Source organism: Mixophyes fleayi, chromosome 3, assembly GCF_038048845.1.
Source record: "Mixophyes fleayi isolate aMixFle1 chromosome 3, aMixFle1.hap1, whole genome shotgun sequence".
NCBI lineage: Eukaryota > Metazoa > Chordata > Amphibia > Anura > Limnodynastidae > Mixophyes > Mixophyes fleayi.
In genome coordinates this window covers 229192041-229216663 of record NC_134404.1, presented here as the reverse complement: position 1 = coordinate 229216663, position 24623 = coordinate 229192041, and the positions used below count along the sequence as shown (strand labels likewise).

At 37.1% G+C, this 24623-nt stretch overlaps 1 protein-coding gene across 1 annotated transcript in view; it reads right to left on the bottom strand.

Moving 5' to 3' along the window:
• The window catches only part of UST (uronyl 2-sulfotransferase), a 232702-nt gene extending 209206 nt beyond the window's left edge, over positions 1-23496 (bottom strand). The window contains exon 1 of the mRNA XM_075203248.1: positions 22605-23496. Coding sequence (XP_075059349.1) covers positions 22605-22827 — 223 coding nt within the window. The 5' untranslated portion in view covers positions 22828-23496. The remainder of the gene's footprint in view (positions 1-22604) is intronic.
• Positions 23497-24623: the final 1127 nt, after the last annotated feature.

Sequence of the window (24623 nt, the reverse complement as noted above, 5' to 3'; positions counted from 1 at the left end):
AGGCCCTGCTCGCAAGCTTGCAATCTATGTTGATATATAACCCCCTTATGTTCTGTACAACAAGAGCAGACTTTAAGGACATTTTTCGTTTTGCCAATCAATGCTATTATTTGCCCTTGACAATATATGTAAATAAGCCTTATGTATGCATAGTACACAAATATAACCATAACAACGAGGCTTATAACATATATACTGTAATTAGTCTATGGGCTTGGGAACATTTCCTTCAGTTCAGTATTTTTATTTTTTTTCAACTTAACTGTTTATATTAACATACCACTGCCTTTTATATACACAATACAATGGGAATCAACCCTTTGGAACTGTGTATCATCCTCTGACATTTAATCAAATGTACGAAACAAGAAGTTGACATTTCCTGCTGCTGGAACAAATAGCAAAGGTGCATTAAGTAATCTTAAGTAGACATTGTATTATGTGAAATAAGTGTGTTGATGCAATTTATAAACATTCTAAATGTCTTTTAAAGTGGAAAATAAAAGAGGATCCTGTTGTCAGACTCAAAGAATATGTGCTTAGAATATAGTAGTCCCAATATCTATGTATAGCCAAAGTTCAAACACACAAACAATCCAACACAAAAATACACAAGTAATTTTATGGATGAGAGAAACATACAGAGATAGATACAAAGGAGATTATATTGTTTCAGCCTTAACTCCGATTTCTAAATATTCCATATGTATTGGGAGTAGAAAAATATTCTATTGATATCTATACTAATTAAAAAAAATGCATCTATACAAAAAGGGGCAACATGTCTATAAAACATGCTATGTAGTTCCTGAACTACTGTGTTATTAATTCATAAGAAGTAAACAAATTGTAGTATAGTTTTATTGAATAAACACAAATTAAAATACTATGACATAAAAATATTGAAGCAGACAGCTTCAGAAGACCCTTGATGAGCATAAGGTTAATTAATTAGTAGATCTAGACCCAGCACACCACATAATACAGATGTTTTTGTTGTGCAAGGCATTACATAACAGAGTAAGGGTGCATGCACAGGGGTGTTCAGCTTGACTCTGACGCTTGAACTGCAGTCCATTCAACTTACGTGGACTGCAACAGTACACAGAAGGATTCATAGATGCCTATGGAGATCACAAGGGCCATCTTAATGGCCAATTGGGGTAAGACAGGGTAAATGATCCACAGTGTATAGAGTCAGTATTTTTCCCCATCATTGCTCAGTCAAACATTTACCTTGAGTTGCCTTTAGTGCCCGTGTGAATAGCCCTTGAGACTACAATAAGGATATTAGATCATTTTTACAAGTTCCATTTCAGCTGCATTCTGTTCTGTTCTGTTCTGTTCTGGATTAAGGCAGAAGTAATGCAGCACACCTGCAGGACGGGATAAGCTATGCCACAGAGTTTTTACCATGATAAATTAGCTGAAATTAACCAAATTAACATCACACTCCAATGTACAACAACTTAAAAAGGATTCTGTATATTATATAAGTGGAGTTTGTAGTGTGTTTTTGTTAATAATGCTTGGATTTAGACACAATGGTGCAGCAGATAAATCAGGTCAGACCTTTTTCCATCAATAATAGGACCTTGCACTTAACAAAATTCAAGTGAAAAACAAATTGACAATTTTTAGGAAGTGAAACTAGAAAGCCCCAAGCTGCATATAGACACATTGGCACCACCATGCTGGGATGGGAATGCTGTGCATAGGTCATAAGCAGGACAAGTAAGATGTGTACACACAGATAACCCTGTTGTAGAAGACCACAATTCATAAAAAAAAACCAAAAAAACAGAAGGTGACATGTTATGACTTTATGTTCTGGTATGTCACACATATAAAGCAATTAAGACCAGCTCTTAAAAGTAGTAGAAGTGGGACCCCATCCCAACTTCCCCAATACAGGTCACACATAGGGTGACCCTTAGGAAATCCAGTCACACTAACTGATAGCTCAGTCTGATGCCTGTGAAGAATGTTACAGGAAAGATCCTGAATCCTTTACAGAGAGGACAGATCGATGTGCCTCATGAATAGATTACAGCAGTGGTGGAACTACCAATGGTGCAGCAGGTACGGTGCACCGGGGCTCATGGAGATAATGGGGTCCACTGCAGGGGGAGCTAGTGAGCTGTGAGCCTCGGTCACGTCCTCCCTGCTTCCTTGCCCCGGGGCCCACAGCTCGCTAGTTCTGCCTCTGGATTACAGACACACTTAACCTGGCAGGAAACCCTGAAATGCTCCCCTTCAACATGTAGACAAAATGGAAGTTATCATATTCCAGGACACAAACCCATAATAGCACATAAGCAAAAAGAAAAAGTAAAAAACAGCCAAGGGAGCAAAATACTTTCTCTTTGGCTTCTGTCTGGATTCCACTATTTATTTTTTAGATTGGCACTTATTTAAGAATAGAATATTTACTCTTCAGGACACCCACCACCACTCATCAAGTAATTTACTTGAAATAGGACAGGGAACTATATGCAATTTTATCCAAAATTGCCCTACAGCTGTACCTACACCCAGCGGCAACCACTCATTAAGAAGTAAGTAGCAAAGTACCATATAGCTATTTGTCCAGCAATAATCTTATTGAAGAAACTTCTGCATATCCCAATCAGCATGCAATTCATTTCTAAAAGACAAGCAGCAAAACAGACATATGTATATTGACATTCTAGAGGAAGAGCAGAGAATATAAATATGGTTTAATGTATTTTGCCTAGAATATTTATAACTATCATCAAACCATGATTATATAATGTTCCCTCTGCCCCCTCCTCTTTTTCAGCTGCTACATTTTTATTAAACTAAAGCTTTTACTCTCCATGTGATAGGCTTTATAAATGCAGCCCAATGTGTTTCTCTTATGATAAAAGATCTGACTTGCTTCTGGCTACAGATGAGCTAAACTGTTCTGCGGAATATTCGCCTTATTGCGCATTTGGGTGTGGAATTTTCTTCTTTGTGCCTCTATGTTGTGTCACAATACAGCCGCAAAGAAGCAATAAAAAAATGTAAGCTTCTCCCATTTGCTTCACAGATGCCTGTCAACAACTGTCCTCAGATTCACCGCAGCATCACAATTAAGATTTCACTAATGTTGGCTAACATAGTAAGCAGAGTTACTAATTCAATCTAAAAAAAAAAAAGTAGTGGTTGCCAAAAGTTTGAAAAAACTCACCAACTACTTTGAACATGCCTGAGCAATTTTAGATTTTAAAAGTAAGATTACAAGACATCAAATCATGTGTTTGAACACCTGAAACGTTTTTCTTATACCAAGAATCCCAAAAAGACCCCATAAAAACACAGAAACTAAAACCTTTACATGAAAGTATTGCTAGTGTTCTGCATAGGTGGTTAATCCAGCATTAAAATATTTAGTATAACATTTAACCTTTACACCTTTCCCCTTCATTCTCCATACTGGCAAGATGGCAAAGATTATAATCATAAACTGAATGTGCATGACATTATATGCTGCCCCTAATAAAAGAATAATACACCAGTCATACGTATTTAATAGATAGCCCACTCTCAGATGTTGCTTGTTATGTCAGGGGGTAGACTTTTACCACTAACACAGCGACATCCCAGCAATTCCCTAATGCTTTCTTGATAATCTGGTGGCTGGGCGCAGAGAACCCAATTTTAGTTAGAGGACACTAGGGTTCTAAAGATTATGAGCTAATGACAGCTGAACAGTAACAGTATGATATCAGTTAGAATGACAATCATACAATATAGCGTAAAACAACATGCTCTATAACAACAACATCATGCTCTATAAATTTCAGTATCTACACACTGTATCACAATGAATGCAAAGGTCGCCATTCATAATACTCTGCTGGAGTCTGGGTCTGATTTAGTTAGGCACAAGTCAAAATGCAAGTCACAAGAATCTTTTTGAGTTTCATGTAACAAGCAGTTGCAATCAACACAAATAACCAATCACGCTTTAGCCAATCAGAAACAAACCCCTCAGATTGGCTGTTCACCATTGACTGCTTTCACTTATTCACACTGCTGCTTCGCTGGCAGCAAGCACGACTGCCATCCAATTTCATTAAAGTTTGCAGATTTGCTCAGTACACTATGGAAGCATAAAACAAAGTCCTTCTGCCTGTCTGGGACTTACTAAATAAAAAAGATTCTCTCTAATTTTTAGTGAGGCTAGTCCTAAGCCTAACTCCAAAATGAACTCTTGAACGTGCATCCTTTTATTGAGGTGCTAGCACAGGCTCATTCAGGTCTGCCGAACCCGATTCTGTAGGCAGAGACCAGAGTGTGCCTGCATGAGCCCACCCTTTTCAAAGAGTCGGCATAACTGATGGAAGATAATGAGGTTAGGCCAAAACATGGACTGACCAAATGAGCAGCTAGGTCTCTCTACTCACAGCTAGGGCACGCTAAGGTACACTTTTCCGTCTTTTTAAAAAAACCCAGAGAACTCTTTGGAGGGAATTCAACTAGTCGTGAGGTGTCTCTGGAATGTCCGCATAGACACCCCGCGCCAGAGATTTGACAGAAATCTCTGCTCATTTGCACCCGAAAATAAGCAGAGATTTCGACCGTAATTACGCACACCACATCGCCGGCAATTGAATCTCCCTCTTTGACAGTGAAATCACCACAAATATGCAGTTAATACATAAAATAAGAGGGGAATCTAAGAGAACATACATCCTCTCCACCTCTTTTCCAGTATTCCTCTTACAGGAGTCAGAGCGGATTATAAACTCTTACAGATTTGGCGCAGCAATTTTTTGTCGGAGATGGGTCAGTTTTTTTGTTTCTTCTTGAGGAATTCTGTTTGTATTATTTCTGCTCAACATAGTTATTTTATTTATCTAATTAATAAACAATAATAATAATAATGTCATCCATAACCTATTTATTGCCAGTTTGGATAATAGTGCAAACACATGTAAATACAATTGTCAGACGCTTAATATTTAACTCATTCATTCATTGTATTGCATAAGGAACCTTTTAGTTGAATTAGTTTCTAAAACCATAATATACAACAGTCTATCTTGACTATATATTTTATAATTAAACTTAAAATTAAGTAATTGGCCCAATTATGGTTAAAGGATTTCATCTTGGGGAGGTATACATGTATGCAATGTATGTACTCAAGTGTACACTTAAATACTCATGGCAGTATTCTGCAATGTCACACACTCCATTTTTACTTAGCAAGCGAGACAAGCCTAAACAGCAGCTTTAAATTATCATCGTCTTTCTGGAGTACATCCTGATTGATTATGCTTAAACATCTAATCATTTCCAAATGTCTTTTGGAGTCATTTATCCGAAACCCCTTCAATTCATTTCACTGCGGATTTTCTGTCAGTGCCCTTCACAGGCCATTTCTTACTAATGCTGGTATCAACTTAAAGACTTAAAACTATAATGTGAAAGTGAACTTGTAAACTTGTACAAAGGCAACACATTCCTGTTTCTATAATTATGTCACCAAATATCATGGAAAGAATATTATTTTATTATTAACCTTTATTTACCTAGTACCAACGTGCTGCACAGCGCTTTGCAGAGAATGTTTATCCAATCACATCAGTTCCTGCCCCAGCAGAGTTCATAGTCTAAATTCTCTAACACACATGCACCAGGGCTAATTTTATCCAAACGTTTTATTCTATGGTACAGCGAAATAAAATAGTGAAGTTGTAGTACATAAGTCACAAAAAGCGAATAATAAAACAGTTAAACAACTGCAATATTCTAGTGTTCTTATTACTACAATTTTATGATGTCAAATAGCCCCTTTGGGGCTTCACTGCACATTTGCCCCCCTAGTCTTATTAATAGTAGTAGGTACTGGGGTTTCCCGTTTTAAGTGATAGCAGCTATCATGGAAGTCAAGATATGACCTAGTACATAATGATTATGTCTCAGGATTTGCGGAGGATAAAGGTGCAGAAGAGCTAATTCTGGAGAAGGAATAATTACCGTAATTAAGATCTTGCTAGCTAATTTGAACACCTCCTTCTATAATGACTGGATTAAAGGGCCTTTCCAGAGATTATTATTATTATAATTATTACCAACTTTTATTTACATAGTGCCAGCATAATTCATACTAACTTACAATTGAAGTAGATCTCGAGTTTTGTTACAGTTTCGACAACAATATTTTGATCGGTTGGGCCACATGTTATGCAGTCTGGCATGGATGAGGCCTATAATACACACAGCCTATTTAATAGGTTTTCAGGGATAGCATATGTTATCACTGATGAAAGTTACGGACTAGCTGCACTACTGGAAATGGGTAAGCCATGGGCAAGCATATATATATATATATATATATATATATATAGGCGAGAGCAGAAGAAAAATCAATGATTCCAATTGAATTACGGCTTCTTTTAAAATATTTTATGTTATTTTTTTATTATTTCATTGTTATTTGCATTAGTGGAACTGAAAGCCCAAGTCTGAGCTTTCAGTTCTACTGTGCATCCATGTGCATATCCTCTCAGACTGGCCCAGGCCAAGCGGTAAGTTAGCTCTTACAGCCCCAGGACAGTATCACTCATATAAAATCAGCCCTATCTACAGTTATTAATAAATAAACCTCTTTGTCACTTATTTATTTTGCAGTTGTTTTTATATATGTATCATGTATCATATATATGTATTACTTTTACAGTATATTATTTCCCAGTATTTATGTTTCTAAGTGTTTATATATTTATTTATATATAACGCAATCAAGCAGGAAGTGTCTTGTTATACCTGTTACAATTCACAGAATCTTTAATCTTTTAAGGGTTCCTTCAAAACGTATCTCATCAGACAAGTCTCTGACCTGACCCCAAGACAACTTGCTCCTTGATCTGTCATAACTTCATTCACCACTCATTTCTGGCTGTTTTGTTTCTACTAAATAAACTTGAAAGCTTGGGGTTGGATTTTAAGATAGTTGAATGGATAAGATCTTGCAGGATAGAACACAGAGGGGCATATTCAATTGTTGGCAGTCTCCGCTGCGTAAAAAGTATTACCGTTATTACGCGAGCTGAAATCCAGCGAGAAAAGTACCGTAATAACGGTATTTACGCGCACTATTACCGTAATGACGGTAATAGTACGCGCTACTTTACATTAAGCAGTAACACCAACAATTGAATATGCCCCAGAGAGTTGTAATAAATGGGGTGCATTCACAGGAGGGAAATGTTTCCAGTGCAGTACCCCAGGGATCCGTACTTTGACTAGTGCTTTTTATTACCTTTATTGGTGATATGGATGTCATGCATGATGTAGAAAGTAAATAGAAGTCATATTGTCATATAGTTGAGCTAGACCCAGAACTAAAATTGTAGGTTAACACACCCCTGACACTAACCATACCTAGCAAGCAGTATCATTGGGTCCCCACCATTTGTAAGGTACTTACGTCCAGGAATCTAATAAATGGTCAACTGTCTGTTTCGTACCAGCGGAAGAAAAAGAAGTTTGAAATTAAAATGCCCTTAAACCTCATGTCAAGATCGCCGATTGCCCAGTTACACAGGCATCCACTCAATGCTCTCAACACAAGAAAGCACTGTCATGTCTGAGTGCTTACAGTTCAAACCAAGGCAATTATTCTAATATTCATATTTTAAAACTTTGTCAAGTGGAAAATGTAAATACTTTACACATTTTCAGGGGGACAATTATAAAGAGATCTCTACAAGTATAAAACCTCAACAATTTACAAAACAAACCTATCTATGAGATTCAAAATATTTTATATTACATTTTTATACAGTTGAACTAAAAATTGTTTACTGGGTTTAATTTTATTTTTAATAATCAGCTTTATATCTACTCGTAACTATTGGATTACAATGTTAGGTATTGGCAGACACACCACTTTAGTTAAGTAGACAAGATTGTTACCTCAAAATTACATTTTCAGAATTAAACCTGAGTACCAGTCTAGACATCAATATGAAAATAGCATGTTTTTATTCTTCCAACGTTGCATTTCTGTGGGTGCACCAAGCCAAATACACATTATTTCTCAATATTTCAAATATAAAATAATAATAGATAACTAGCTCGAGAGCCAAGCAAAATCCATTTTTTTTCATTTCCGACTTTCTGGGAAGCTCTTGACTGCTGAGCACTTATAAGAGAACACAACCACAAATATGTCAAGAACCCAAAGGCTAGGAGGACAACTTCATCCTCTTAATAAGAACTAGGGATTTCAGTTTGAAAGCCTTAGGGAAGCCAAGACTTATAAAACCAGTTAGCCTTTTTTCTTCTTTATTTCATGCAGCTTTACTTTGTTATACTAAAGTTTAATATTATGTCAGACTTCTCGGTGTTGGCACAAAAATGATTGGTTGTACAAAGTTTTCCAAGTGATATAATATATAATACCAATGTGCATAAATCATATTCTGAAATGCAGTAAGTTTTTCAAGGAGAAATTGTTCAGCATTGTTACCAAATTCATTTGGATACTTATAATACAAATGTAACACAATTAACTACCATTTGAAGAAGAGGAGTTATTTAAGGTTAATCTTGGTAATTTTCCAGTGTCTTCTATGGTCGCAGTCACATGCTATATGCAATAGCAGGTTTAGGGGCATATTTAGGAAATCACGGTAGTGCACTATCGTGCACTTACCGTGGAAATCAGGTCCCGATGTGCCCTCCGCAAATTTATTAAAGGTGCATCGCAGCAGATATCATGGATATCTGCGGCTTTGCACTCCTGATCGTTTTTGGGAGCAGTCACCATTCAAAACATTTTTTTTTCGGGAACTTGTCATGACATTATCAAAATTAAAAAAATCCAATGCTGTCAGCTCTGTTCCGAAGATCAGAGCTGGACAGCGCATGTGTGGAGGGATCACATGATCCCTCCCTGTCACTCACCGCTCGCAGAATTGCAGAGACAGAGCGGGGATCTTTGTGCGCATGTGCAGTTCTTCGCACTGCACATGCGCAATTGAAGGAAGAAGAGGAACGAAGATGACCAGTAGGAGATACCGAGACAGCGCGTCCCGAGGAGGGGGTTAAGTATGATTTTTTTTTATCACAGAAACAGCAGTTTTTCTGAACTGCTGTTTCTGTGATCCGTTTTTCATAAATTTGAGAAATAGATCAATCCTTATCCATGCGATAAGGATTGATAACTATTTTTCAGTTTTGCCGATGATTGATAAATGTGCCCCTTAGCCTGAAGGGTAACACATCTCTATACATAGATGCATTATATTGCAGCTGTTCCTGTCGGAACACTAGTCTCTAGCTCCTCAGAAAGTATTAATGACTTTGTGATATTGGTAAGAGGTCTTTTGGAACCAGAACACTAATTGTGAAAACAAGTGGAAGAAAGTTGGGTGAAAAGATTTCTAAGTGACTACTATGCTGGATTGAAGGCTTACCTGCCTTGCTTTGGATTAACATAATTAGAATTTATTAAAAAGTTGAACAAGATAGACCATTGTCTTTTTGTTGACCTTAAACAGTAACTGTGTATCTTATGGTCAGAATAAGAAAAAAAAAACAATAGAGGCATTTTTGCAAAGTCTTAAAGGATAATAAATCCATCTTTAAAATAATGGTTACTAATGTTTAGTGCACACTTCAAACACAGAGAAAATGTATTATTTTTTATTAAAATGTCAAAATTGTATTAGAATTTCTCAACTGGAAAAATATGGCAACTCCTAAGCAAGCTGTAATACTGTATTTAAAATCATATGAATAGGTGAAGAAAATTAAATAGACTGTGAATTAAAAGCACGAACAACTGTTGTCAGCCTTTATCAATACTCTATTAGCAATATTGGGACTAAATATTAGGAATAGGATATTCCTCTCTGCTGTGAGTAATCACTAATATGAGGGACCCAGGAAATGACAATACAGACACCAGTAATCAGTCAGATTACCATAACTAGCTAAATTAACCTCTATACACTTTGCAGACTAACAGATTTTAGGCTTGTGTGACATTCGTTATCATAACTGCAGATAAGTAAATACTCAATATTGCTAACATCCTTCATAGAGGAATAATAAACGCTGACAACAGTTGTCTCTTTCATTTTCTTTACCTATTCATAAGATTTTAAATATGTTGCCTTGCTTAGGAGTAACCATATTATTTCTGTTAGCAAATTATAACATTTTGACATTTTAATAGAAAATAACACATTTTTTCTCTGTGTCCAAAATGTGCACCATTCTTTTCTCCTTTGCTTTTTGTCGTATGCTCAGGTTGGTTAGCGAACAACCCATTTCAGATACAGTCTCAATATTTTCTCTATATTGCAAATGATCTGATAAGTAGACAAGTAGACATTTATTTTATATATTTTATATATATAACATATAAACTAAAGTAACTTGCAAAGACTGAGATGTCCAGGATTCATATGCAAGAGCAGGATTGAACAAATTGACATTAGGCAGACATTAGGTCAGTGATCCATCCTTGGAGTTGTGTTTCTGAAATGTGGAACCAAATTATGAAGAAGTGTCTTTGGTATTACCTGAGAGATCCCACGGCAGTTTGGGATAGGTTTCTGTTATCTTTGCGAATCAGCTAAATGTTTGAATGCAAACATAGAATAAAGTTTGAAGTGGACAGTTAAAACCAATCACATATTTAAGAACACTGTTAAAATGAGCATTTACTAATAATGTTACAACTGCTTTATAAAGTTGAAAAAATGCAGAATTAGGGCTCCCATGTGTTTCCTAGAACAGTCTCCATTTTTCTTACCCAAATCATTAACTCATAATACTTGTTTTCACTTAATTAAAATTCCTGATTAACCCAGATTAATAGGACAAGCTACAATATGGTCCTATAGATGTTCTACCATATTTGGGAAAGCATGGGGTCGGTTTTATGAAAAAACTTCTTGGGAGTCCTAATTGTTCAATTTTTAAACATGTGGGAAACTCAATAATTGCTCTCCAAATCAACCAGTGATTGGACAGGAGAAAGCTTATAGCTGTCCAGCCCTTGTAGATTGTGGTATTTGAATGTATATCAGAGCTGGCACACAATATCATGTGGTTTATACTTTGAGGAAGCGGCTATGTCTGTAAAAGAAGAAGAGTCAGTGTTCTAATAATTGGAACTGGAATAATTTTCTCTTACCATGGTTGGGATGCCTGGCACAGTCTTGCAATATTTTTTGTATGGACATTTTTTGCAATCCAGCTTTATACTTACTACTGGCACCAATACAGTGGCCAATTTTCCATAAACACTGGGTGACTGGTTGATTTATACAGCACTGTATTTGTTTTCATGCGGCGTCATACTCAGTGCAACATTTTTCAACATTATGAAGAAGTTTTAACTTTATTAACAATTGTATCAGACAACCCTAATCCCTTGAATGATTCCAACAGGATTCCTTACACAGACCGTTAGAAGAATTGTGGGAGCCGCGGGATTGGAGTATCAGGAAAGTGCAGGTAAGTGGCATTGGTAGGTGGTAAAAATAAAAAAGTCAAACTGAAGCAATCATAAAAAAAATAGTTTTTCACAAGTGTCACTACAGGGTGTTTGTTACTTTACAGTGCACAAGATGTAAGAGAATACCTCGAAAGATCAGTATCTGGCTGTTTGATCAGCCTGATCATCTGCATTAGTCTTGTTCAGTTTTTTTTCCAGGGAAACGTTGACAGTTGTTTTTAAGATTCTACTCAGAAGAAAACAGCGTTGTCAGAATTATTATTTTTTGTTTTATTTAAGTGCATAAATCTTTGTGGAAAACATTATAATCTCAATGTCTGCTTTTCCTTAATCATAAAGCATGCCTAGAAGTTCTGCCTTAGATCGCAACAGTGAGAAGCTCTTTATTTATACCTTCAACCTTTAAGATCAATAGTGTTTGGCAAGTTCTGATTGTTCATTTCTTCTACCTTTATGATATCTAGCTTTACCTTTTTTCTTTTTTTTTCTTTTTTTAAGTGGACATGTCAAGTGGGTGACTAATTCAAGGATATAGGGTCTGATTCATTAAGTAGAGTAAAGCAAACAAAAGGAGTAATTGTGCACCTTGGCAGAACCATGGTACAATATTAGAGTTTAAAATGTGGGGACAGGTTTATAGTTGTGGTAGGGCAAGTCCTAGATCAGATCAGGGGTGGCCAACACACGGCTTTTCAGCTTTAAAATTGAGGCTCCTGTCCAGCACTGGTCATACTACCCTTAGTACCCATTCAAGTGTGGTGACATAAGTTTTAAGTATTTCCATTCTAAAAACATTAAAACATCTAAAACTATTTATAAGGTGTTTTTTTCAGGCATTGCAAGTTTAGGAATGTATGTGAGCATGACCTGGTGGTAGGTCATGGAAAATTATGACCTACCAGGTAAGCAGGAGTCTACATATAATTTTGTGTATTTGTTTACACTCCAACACTCGCAAGGAAATACATCCATGTAGCTATAACTGCAAATATATGGGCAGCACGGTGTCTAAGTGGTTAGCAATTCTGCCTCACAGCACTGGGGTCAGGAGGTCAATTCCAAACCATGGCCTTATCTGTATGGAATTTGTATGTTCTCCCCGTGTTTGCGTTTGTTTCCTCCGTGTGCTCTGGTGTCCTTCCACACTCCAAAAACATGCTAGTACTAACTGGCTGTGTGTGTGTGTGTGTGTGTGTGTGTGTGTGTGTGTGTGTGTGTGTGTGTGTGTGTGTGTGTGTGTGTGTGTGTGTGTGTGTAAATGTTAGGGAATTTAGACTGTGAGCCCCAATGGGGCAGGGACTGATGTGAGTTCTCTGTACAGCGCTGCGGAATTAGTGGTGCTATATAAATAGCTGATGATGATGATGTATGTAGTTTTGCATAAGCACACTGACCACTTGGATATATAAAGAACAGCAGCCCACCGAACAGTTTACTTCTGTGCTACATGCACATAATACAAAAGATGGCAGTTGGGCACATTATAGAAATAAATTTCATAGAACACACTTCTAATGTCTAGCTCTGTGCAACTATAAAGTAGTCCACACATACTACAGTAGCTTAAGGTTACTTTCAAAAATGGAATCTTTTTTTCTGTTGCATCACCAAGAAGCACAGAAAACAATTTTGTAAGCAAAAAATATTTATTTATTAATTCAAATTAATAACTATGGATGTGGAATAAACTAACAGCAATATAGAAGCATAGCACAAGCAACTTTTAAATCATTTGCTCTGTAAAAAGAGCTGTATGGACATTCAAGAAGAGTATAACATTAAAATATTTCATATGGTTTTAGTATAAGGGGAAATGGTGAACTAAGAGCAAACTGTAGACAGAACAATATGAAAACAATGATGATCACATAACAGCAAATACTGCAGTAAGGAGAAAATATGCATGTTCTTCTAGCTTCAAATGCACAGTACTTATTTAATATAAACTTATGAATTAAGATAAAAGATTCTACAGTTTTAATTAGCAGGCATTTAATATTAAAATATATTGCATTCCTCATTATTAAAGCTGTCACAGGCATGTCTGCCTTTATCTATCTTTACTAAGGTTCATATATTCAGGTAAGTACCCAGCATGGTACACGTTTTAGTTTATTAAACTTCTCTATTGGAAAATCATAATAAAACAACAGTGGGCAAGATCCAACAAACTTAGAGATGCTCTAGAGAAATTAAAAAGTTTAAAAGTCTTGGCACACCAAAATTCTTTTAAAATAAAGTATTGGAAGTTTGCAAAACAGTATGACTCTCACAGCTATGCAATAAACTGCTAATTTATGGATACTTTCTTAAGGCCACACAAACTGTGATCCCTTTTTGATGCTCTTGATAAACAAAAGTTTGAAGAATGTTCAGATGGTGAAAGTTTCTAATATTTGGAATTTTTCAAAATGCTATAAAAATACAGAGGCTATTTTCATCACACACAGCCTGAGCGTATCCTTATACAAGTGAGGGCCAACGTAAAAGAGGTGGAAGGCTACATGTGTGGCCCTCCAGTCTTCACAAACTGTGGGGCCGCAGGTGAAGGCTTGGATTGCTGTTGGAGGCCTGTGGGCCATCTATTGCCCACCACTGCCTTATGTTGTAACAGAAAACACTATAAGCGCTGTTATTAATATAGATCTCAGTTACCCAGATATTTAAGCACTGTTCTTAATATAGTTCTTAGTTACCCAGATATTTAAGCACTGTTCTTAATATAGTTCTCAGTTACCCAGATATCTAAGCACTATTATTAATATAATTCTCAGTTGCCCAGATATTTTCCAGTTACTGCCATAGTTGCCAATATTTAAAGAGTAAAGCCACAATTCTGAGAGGCTTCAGTGATGTCCCACACCCTTGAATTCAAGGAAGCTGCCTCTTCTGCTTACCTATATTCCTTGCCTTGCCTTGCATGCAGTGCTGGAAGAAACAATAAGAGGAGCGGAGAAAACAGGAGGAATAAGAGCACAATGAAATTGGACTGGTACGGGGGAAAGGGTGCAGCACTTGTCCCAAGGAACTTATCCTTACACTAATGGCAGCTTAAAAGCCAAAATTCCTCCTACCAATTATACATACCCTAAATTACATAAAAAATTAAGTATCAGAGGTATTTTAATTCATGTCCCCTGGACTGTTCCCAAAAACCTCAAACCTCTAATGATTTCTTCACATATACTTCTATCTATCACACCTATCAAAATACTCTGGACACTGCAAAATAAACATACTTCCAATCGCTCATCTGCTCAGGCTTCTAACCCTCTTTATTAGCACCTTTAAATCTGTTCTCAACTCTCCCACTCCAAACCCTCCGATTACTATCATTGCCCAGAATCTTGCTTTTACTTCAAGGACAAGATTGATAGGATCAGACTAGAAATGGTAAAATCTTCCTCGACAAGCAATTGGCTCAATTCAGATAGTCTTTCTGCCATTTCATCTTGGATGTCCTGCCGCCAACTCAAACTCAATCTTTTAAAAACATAATTAATAATATTCCCACCCACCAAGAGAAGTTAACTACTTGACATTTCTATGTTTGTTGACAACATGACCATAAATCCCACCCGAGCTCACTGTCTAGGAATGATCCTTGACTCGCAACTATCCTTTGTTCCCCACATTGACTCAATATATGCAAAAACTCTAATTGATCATCTCCCGCATTGACTATTGTAATTCCCTCCTTACTAGTCTTCCCCAAAACAGACTGTAGCCCCTACAATATATTTTGCATACAGCGGCTAGATTTATTTTCCTTGCAAACCGTTCTTCCTCTGATGAACCACTCTGTCAGTTTCTACATTGGTTACCTGTTTTTTACTGAATCCAATATAAAATACTTCTAAAAACCTACATCTCCCATCTCGACACTTCCATCCTGCACAAGATCTGCATCTCTCTTCCACTATCAGCAAATGCTCCATTTCCCAGTTACAGGACTTTTATTAAGCTGCACCCAATCTATGGCATTCACCCGCACAATAAGACTCCCCACTGGTCTACAAACCTTTAAGCGTTCTCTGGAAACCCACCTCTTCAGGCAAGCTTATAATATTACTCAACCACCCTCTTAATCTCCCAAGGCTACCCTATTTCCACAAGATAACAACCCTCTGACCCATTGACTAGCATTGTTGTGTGATTGAATCACATAGCATACAAATCACTTTTACCTTTGCAATCTAGCTGAACTGAAATACAATATGTGTATCTAACTTCCATTGTCCCGTAGATTGTAAGCTTGCACACATGGTCTTCTTACCTCTTTGTCTGCATTATCTAGTATTGTATATTACTGTGTTTGTCCCCAATTGTAAAGTGCTACAAAATAAATAAATGTTGATGATGATGATAATGGATCATAATAATATTATATCTGTTTGTGACTGTAATATTTGTTGGGTTATAGCTCCTATAAAGACAGAGCTATAACCAGCACTAATGCAGGGACTGTCAGAATGACACAGTCTTTACTAAAATAATTATATGATAAAATCCTTAGGACGGAGGTCAGGAACATAATGCAAAATCTGTTCCTTCCTTGTTTGTGACATCTTGCACTGACTTTTGCACATTTGCACCCACTTTTGAGCATATGTAGATTGTTTTAGTTGAGTAAAATGAGAAGTTGTAACACAATCTTTGTGTCAGTGAACCAGACATTGGCCACTAGTTTTAATAGTACATGTTTTGCATCATCTCAGTGCATTTCATAGAGGAACATCATTTACATGAGCACATTATTTTTTAATATATATCTATATAGCGGCAGCATATTCTGCAGCACTTTACAATTGGGAACACACAGTAAAAAAAAAAAATGGTGCTAACAGACAAAGTAGTAAGAGGGCTCTGCTCGCAAGCATATAATCTATAGGATAATAGGCGTTTCACACATAAGTTTTAGTGCCACTTGTTGGGTTCAGCCAGGTTGCAAGGGTAAATAGTGCTTTGTGGGGCTTAATGATCCAGTCACACTGCAAATTTCGTCTTGGGGGTCAGAGGGTTGTTTGAGCATATAAAGAAACTGTTTAGAGATGTTAATCAACATCATCATCATCATTATTGTTTATTTATAGGACACCATAGTTGACAAACAGGAGTTCAATAACTATGATGACAGCTACAGATAATAAGAGTGATATGAATACAATTAAGTATAACAATGCTACCATTTATGGTCATGAGCTAGCAATTATAGCATAAGGTAGCGGATGATTCGTTTAACTCATGGCAACAAGGTTGCACAAGGGAGACAGATATAAGGAGGAGAGGACCCTGCCTTTGAGCACTTTCATTCTAGAGGTAGAGTAGCCTAGGAAGGTTAGGAAGATAGTTTGGGAATTTTATAAGCGTGCCCTAAAATATTAGTTTTCAAGGAATGCTTGAAGGTTTGGAGGCTAAAGGAAGCCTTTCTGTGTGAGAAAGGACATTCCACAGAGTTAGTGCAGCCTGAAAAAAGTCCTGTATTCAGAGGTGGGAGCAAGTGATGAGTGTAGATGAGAGACACAAATCTGGTGCAAAGTGGAGTGATTGAGTTGGGAGATATTTTGAGATAAGTAAGGAGATGTATGTTGGTGCAGTGTTGTTTATGGCTTTGTAGGTTAATAGAAGTATTTTATACTAGATTCGGTAAAATATAGGCAACTAATATAGGGACTGACAGAGCAGAGCAGCAGAGGAATAGAACTTTACAAAGAAAATTAGTCTAGCTAGTCTTAAAAGATGTAAATGTAAAGTTGTAACGCTTGAAATAAAGCTAGCCCCAATGTCCCATAACAGTCATGAGTTATTTAAGTTAGGGTACAATGAACAAACAGGGCGGTCTGACTCCCACCGAGACTCATGTCTGCGGTGGAGGTCCGAGGTTGAATCCAATAGCATGCTGTATTTTAAAAATTCATATCTCGCTGCAGAGAAGTTTGCAAACATATTTCACAGGGAATACATTTATGAGTAAAGAATAAGACATCCAATACAAATCCAAAAGAGTATTTTTAATACATTTAAAACCATAAGGAGTGGCTTAACATTTATTTACTTAGATTATGGAGCATTTAGAATAACTTTACGCACATTGGGGGGATACTTAGAATAAGCAAACACTCTTCATGGGAGTACTTGCTAAACACTGTTTTAAAATGCTACTCTATAGCAATACATTTTATATTTATTATCAGTTTAAAAAAAAACACAATAGCAATATCAATTATTTTAGTTATCAATGATCCTTCATATTTTAAGTTTAATATTACAATGTGAGAGTCATTTACGATCTGCAAAATTTGTAGGTTTGTTAACCAGGTGAAAATGTTCCTGGAGGATTAATGTCCAGACTACTCATTATATTAACCTTCACAGTTTTTCTCCTGGAATACTGCTCAGTTTGGCCAAATTATATATCTTAAGTTAATCATGAGAGTGAAGAAGGCTATTTATGATGTCAGTATAATACATTTGAATTACTTTATTACATTAGTATAAATGCTCTTTGTGGTATAAAGCGAGCCTGGGATGTGGAAGAGAAATCCTACAGACAGAATAGGCCAAGACCTGGTTTCCTCCACCTCTAAGGCTATGTAAGAAACAAGTCATCTTGTAGGGCCTGTAGCCACGCGCAAAACAGAAAATGCACCTCTCAACATGCCCTCTACTAATCTTGAAGCTGATTTAAATATGTTATGGCACAAAATTAAATTAAATTTTTGCTTGTAGAATCAAAAAAGATACATGACCTAGAATGACCAAATAGCCTTGTTTGGATTTTTAGCTCATATTGTCAATATACAAGACATACACATGTTTAACACTTACAACATAGACTTAATTAAGATACCAAGTGTGCAGCATGGGTGTGGCCAGGGGCTACCATTCCTGAGCAAGCTCTCCACTGGTGGTGCCCCGATCCCACAGCTGAATCATCATTAGGAGACGGTCCTGGTGCTTGCTGGACATTTTTGAGCTCCCTGAAGCCTTCTTCACAACTATTGAACCTCTCTCCTTGAAGTTCTTGATGATCCGATAAATGGTTGATTTAGGTGCAATCGTACTAGCAGCAAAATCCTTGCCTGTGAAGCTCTTGTTTGTGTAAAGCCACAATGACTACACATGTTTCCTTGCAGATAACCATGGTTAACAGAAGAAGAACAATGATTTTAAGCACCACCCTGCTTTTAAAGCTTCCAGTCTCTTATTCTAAATCAATCAGCATGACAGAGTGATCTCTAGTCTTGTCCTCGTCAACACTCTCAACTGTGTTAACAAGAGACTCACTGACCTGATGTCAGCTGGTCCTTTTGTGTCAGGGCTGGAATGCAGTGGAAATATTGTTTTTGGGATAAAGTTCATTGTCATGGCAAAGAGGGACTTTGATATTAATTGCAATTCATCTGCTCATTCTTCATGACATTCTTGAGTAGATGCAAATTGCCATCATAAAAACTGAGGCAGCAGACTTTGTGAAAAATAATATTTGGGTCATTCTCAAAACTTTTGGCCATGAGTGTACAGTAGTATATAAAATGTGCATTGCAGTTGGTACCATTTAAAAAAAAAAATAGGGACATTTCAACTGGAAAATCCTTAAAACCTACAAAATTAGGAAATTAGATTGCAACTATAAGTTATATAAAGTGATAACTCCATATTCGAACAGTTTTATTTATTATGTGTTAGCAGATTGGTAAATTCCAAAGAGGATTTAATAGCTTAATTCAAAAACTATTCTCTTTATTTGAGCTGCCCAGACTTAAAATTAAAATATTTTTCAGATCCAAGGGATATGGTCACAAGCCGAGTATAAATTCTTGTGGCAATGTGTAAGTAACACTCGCTGTGAGACATCACATCTAGAATGTAAATTCAGCAATACAGATTTCTGGGGGTTTGCTATTCTGGCTACAATATAACATTTTGAATTCACACAACCATCAATGAAAATAAACAGCAGAGAAAAACAGTTTATACACTTAGGAGCAAGGTTTATAAAGGCAGAGTGGCAATCTATACCTCTTATTTACTGAGGAAGCAAAGGACAGGGTTGTAACAGATAGGGAAATATAATAATAATAAAAAAAAATGTACCACTGGCCCAGTAAAGCCTTGATAAATCTCTGTCGTATATGTCTATAAAAATCCTCTGAATGACTTAATTTACTGCTGGAAATACCACTAAGAGCAGGAGGACTCATGGTGTGAATAGACATGGCTAAAAGCAGTGGCAAGCACAAAATTAATATGTTTAATGAAAATGTCTTACTCACAATTTCTATACAAACCATAAAACTGGATTAATACAAGTTAATAACAAAGCGATCAAATGTGCAACCTAATCTAAGTTCAACCTAGCAATTCAGTCTATTCAGACACCTTGAGAAAGGAAAACCACAACAAGACTATACCCCACATTACAATTGTTTTATGTATATCAATGAGTCTGTTAGAAGTGTAAATATTCTCTTTTGAGGGTCTATACATGATGTGACACTCACCACTAATTAAAGCATTGTACCCAAGAGGATGAAGTCCTACTGAAGACCACTAAGGTATTTTCTGAGTCAAAATGCTATATTAATAGTATTATTAAAATTTATTGATATTGCTCTGTATATTCTACAGTGCTTTACATGTGACAGGGCCCTTTCTTGCAAGCCTACAGTCTAAGAGAATATAGGAGTTTGATACACGAGGTTAACTGTTACATAGTGCATTTTGGTCCAGCCAGATTGCAATGGGAAAAAAGTGCTTAGTTGGGCTAAATTATCCAGTCACACAGCTGTTAGTTTGGGAGGAATTAGGTCATTTGAGTATAGAAATAGAATACTTGTACAAGTTTTGTGTGGACTAAGGCAGGGTACACACTACAGAAAATTTCTCACGATACAATATCGTCAACGATTTTACCAATGACTGAAAAAAATAAAAGTCATTACGCCAATTCATGTGTACACACTAAACACATTTTACAAGATTTACCTTCAGATCCATGCTCTTCATCTGTCATAACCATCGGCTGAAAAGATTGTGACTCTGCACACTCCTTATAGATCTATGGACACAGTCAGTCGTGACTGCAGAATTGGAACGACACTGTTCTATCGTTGAACAAGATTTTGAATTTGGTTTAAAATATCAAATGAAATGATACAATGTGCTTTGGAACGATAATCGTTCATCATTGGAGCCTACACACTAATGCCATATCAGGCCGTACAGTCGTTTATCGTGTGGTTTGCCCGATGATCAGCTGAAAACCCTGTAGTGTGTACCCAGCCTAAGTAGAAGGATGGCAATCGGGTATATAAGCCTAGGAAGGTTAAACGGTGGTTTGGGAATTTGATAACCTTACCTGACAAGGTGAGTTTTCTGGGAACAATTGACAGTATGAGGAAAGCGCTGTTGTATGATAAAGGAAATTACACAGAGGATCAGTAGATGTGGAATGAGTTGGTAGATTATTTGGAGATAAGGCAAGAGATGTATGTAGTGTTGTTTATGACTTAGTCCCATTCTTGGTATTTTAAATCAAATTTGAGTAACCAACATTCTAACTTAGAAAAATTATTTTAGACGTGAAAAATACTTTGAGTAAGGGTTCGACAATATTCACCTGTCACAAATTCCTTAATTTGCTTGGCTTTTGCGTTTTGAGTAAAACAAATCATCATTTTCCACTACACTGCTGATATTTTTAAATATATTTTATAATGTGCTATTCATCCAAAACCGATGTCAAACATTCATCTTAAATATTGAATTACCATATAAAATTTGATCAGCTTTTTAGTTTAGCAGATTACTTTACCCCAATTCAATGCATTCAGAGCACTAATACAGGTCATTCCTTTACATTTTACAAAAATGAGGCCTGACAGCAGAACTGTGAGGGGGACATCACCAGCACAGACAATAACGTTATAGATCATGTAAATGTTCAATAAATGGGTCTCCATGGTCCTACAGGGATATTAATGAGGGAATGGAGAGGAAGACATGCAATATATAATCCATTTACTGCTCTCTTTTACAGTACATGGAAAGGGACTTTATACATAGGGAACTTATGCAGTGTATTGCACGTACTAAAATGAAGCATCTTAATGCAATGTGTGAAAATTCATATTCACTTTGGACTTGTGCGTTTCAGGGTTCATAGCAACATTTCTGTTGAAACACATGTATTTATTTTATTGCAGTTCTAATAACATATGAAGCTTGTTACATACCTAGATTATTTCCTTATATGCTTTCATCTAAGAAATAAAACTCTGCAAGTCTGGTGACTAATGAATGAGTAAAAGTTTACCTGCATCTCTGTTAAACACATGTACAATATAGAATAATGACCCACTGAATGGTCAAAAACATTAACTTTATCATAGATCACTAGCACAAATGAACTAGCGGTATCTACAATTCCAATTTCCAGTCAACAATGTAAGAAATGTTTTCTGCAGACTGCTCTAAACGAAAACAAAATCAAATATCACATATTTAATCTAATATATATATAATGCTGGCTTACAATTTATACCACATGTACATATTTAACAGTGAGTTGCAAATTGTAACACATACATTTGCCAAATTGAAATATTGTCCTAAATAACTAAGCCTATACAATGACATAATATAGATAACACATTAATACAAGTTAATCATTAGAACATATTACGCACCTTTTTACATCAATAAATACAAATAAGAAAAAAAAGAACATGATAAAAAAAAAAAGTTTTAATTCAAGTTGTCCATAATGAAACAATACCACACTGCAAATAGGTTGATAGGACTGTATAGTTAGGTTCATGGTTTGCTCTATAAAAGCATCTGTAGGGTGTAGCAGCAGTTTAAACCTGTTTGTACCTTGTATTGGGGGTGTATTACATATCATTGAGCACTGATATCATACATTCCTGTCTAGCAGATGTTATGGGTCCTCCTGTCAGAGCATCTGCAGCTACACTGTTCCATTTGTGACTAGCTGTACAAGGTTAAGGAACTTTCACAACAGGTATTGAAAACCGGCACATTTCATTAAAGCTACCATATAACACCCTGGCACACATACTGATGTAGAACATATAATGCGGCTTACCAAGATAGAGGCGCAGATCCAGGAGCATCTGAGGGGGTCCTCCATTCAGCTGGTAGAATAGAGAACCGATACAGAAGAGCAGCAAAGTTGCCATGCAGAACACATAATCTCGCAGGGAGAACCGCGGCGACAGCCTGGAGAGCCAGCCCTTCTTAGGAGTACCGTGCACATTGTTCTTGGGAACATGATTGCTGATATGATTATTGCTACTTGTCTTCATCATATATCCTCCTTACACAGCCCGGCAGGAAGAGGTCAGCCATCCGCCTGAAGATGACAAGAGCTGCTTTCTTGCTCATTTGAGAAGTTGGACAGAGTTTGTGTGAGTCTCAAGTCAGGAGATTTTCCTCTCCATTGCCCTGTCACTTGTCATCGGAGACAGTAGTCCTGTTCTCGTTATTGCACCCCTTCCTTTACTTTCTGGTGCTGTACTTTCTGCTTCTCAGAGCTATTTCCTCCGGGGCTGTCCTCCTCACCTCTGCTAGTGCTTGTGTCTTCTACTCTACTCTCTAATCCTCTGCCTCCTTGCCTCTGTGTCTTCCACTATCTTTCTCCTTGCCTTCTAGTGCTATCCTATGTGCCTATCTTCTCCTTGCCCCTCCTTCCCTCTCCGTTTCTCTCTGCTCTCTTGTCCTGACACTCTCCGTGCCTTTCTTGTAGCCTTGCCTCTTTCACTCTCCCCCTCTCTCCAGCACAGAGCTGCAGGGCAGCATGAGGTCTGCAGCAGGCTCGTCTTTTCTATCCTATACACGGATCATTCGGACTTTCTCTCCCCAGGGTTAAGTGTGGTGTCAGATTACGATTTTCTTTTCCCTCTAAAACAGAAGGTTTGCTTTTTTTGTTCTATGTGCAAGTAGGAAGAAAGTTGTTTTCATTTCTCGCTTTCTCAAGTCTTCCCCACCCCCTCCTTGCTTGATGAGCTTTCTTTATTTCCTCACCAGCGACCTCTTGGGGCTTCAAGTAGATTTCTGGATGAGTTGGGTTTAATACTCAATAGTCTCCAACGGCACCAGGGAAAGATATTCATTCTTGTTTTTAAATCAATGTTTGTTTGGAATTCCCTTTACAGAGGATTAGTACATAAGTAATGAAAGTTATTGGTTAACAAATTGTTTAACAGACATCATATTAAGCCACTTGCCAGTGGGTGCCCCCCCATCTGCTGTCTTCAGGTGCAATGATATGTTTGTTCCTAGAAAATAAACACAACTGGTTTTAAGTCATGTGATGGTTAAATGGCTAAATAATTTTTTAACCCAGTTGTGTTTGAAACAGAACATTTTCTTGGGACTTGTTAACTATACGGGCGCCAGAAAATACATAGACTCTGCACATCTGTCATTCCGAGGACTAAATATCTTGAGCAAGTTCCCTGCTTTCAAATCCCTGGAATGACAGGTGAATTGTTCCCCTGCCACAAGAGTACTTTTTGGGCTTCCTCTTTGTGGTGAACCCAAGGGCAGGTGGAAGAGGAAACTCTGTCCTCGCTGGGGCTCCGCGCCATCCTGGTTTCAAATACAATTTCAAACCTAACTCCACTGCACCTCGTACTCCGTTCTGCATTTAGCAACAGTCAAAAGGTTAACCAAATGACAGGTGGGTGGAGTTGTGCACAGTTAGCCCTGTATCTAACAGTAAACCTCCAGCATACCTGAGAACTTTTCAACAAGACTAATTAGCAGTGAATTGCAATGGCTGTTTTTAGTGTGTCCATGGTGCAGTATGACTAAAATTGGTTGACAGGTTATCTCGTTTTGAAACAGGAAACCAACTGTATTAACACCTCTTCCTCCAGCACAGAAAACCATAATGGTTGATAAAGGGTAAACATTTTATATGCCTTCTTCTGCACATTTCTTAAGCAGATGGTAATGCTTTCTCTGTGCCTCCTCACATCCCTTCGCAGTACTTAGAAAAGTAACAGCTGTTACATACCAGCCTCAGCTGCTGGGAGCAGTAGTTCCACAGGCACAGACCACAGGTTGCATCACACAGGCTTTTCACTTTATAATTCAGCTC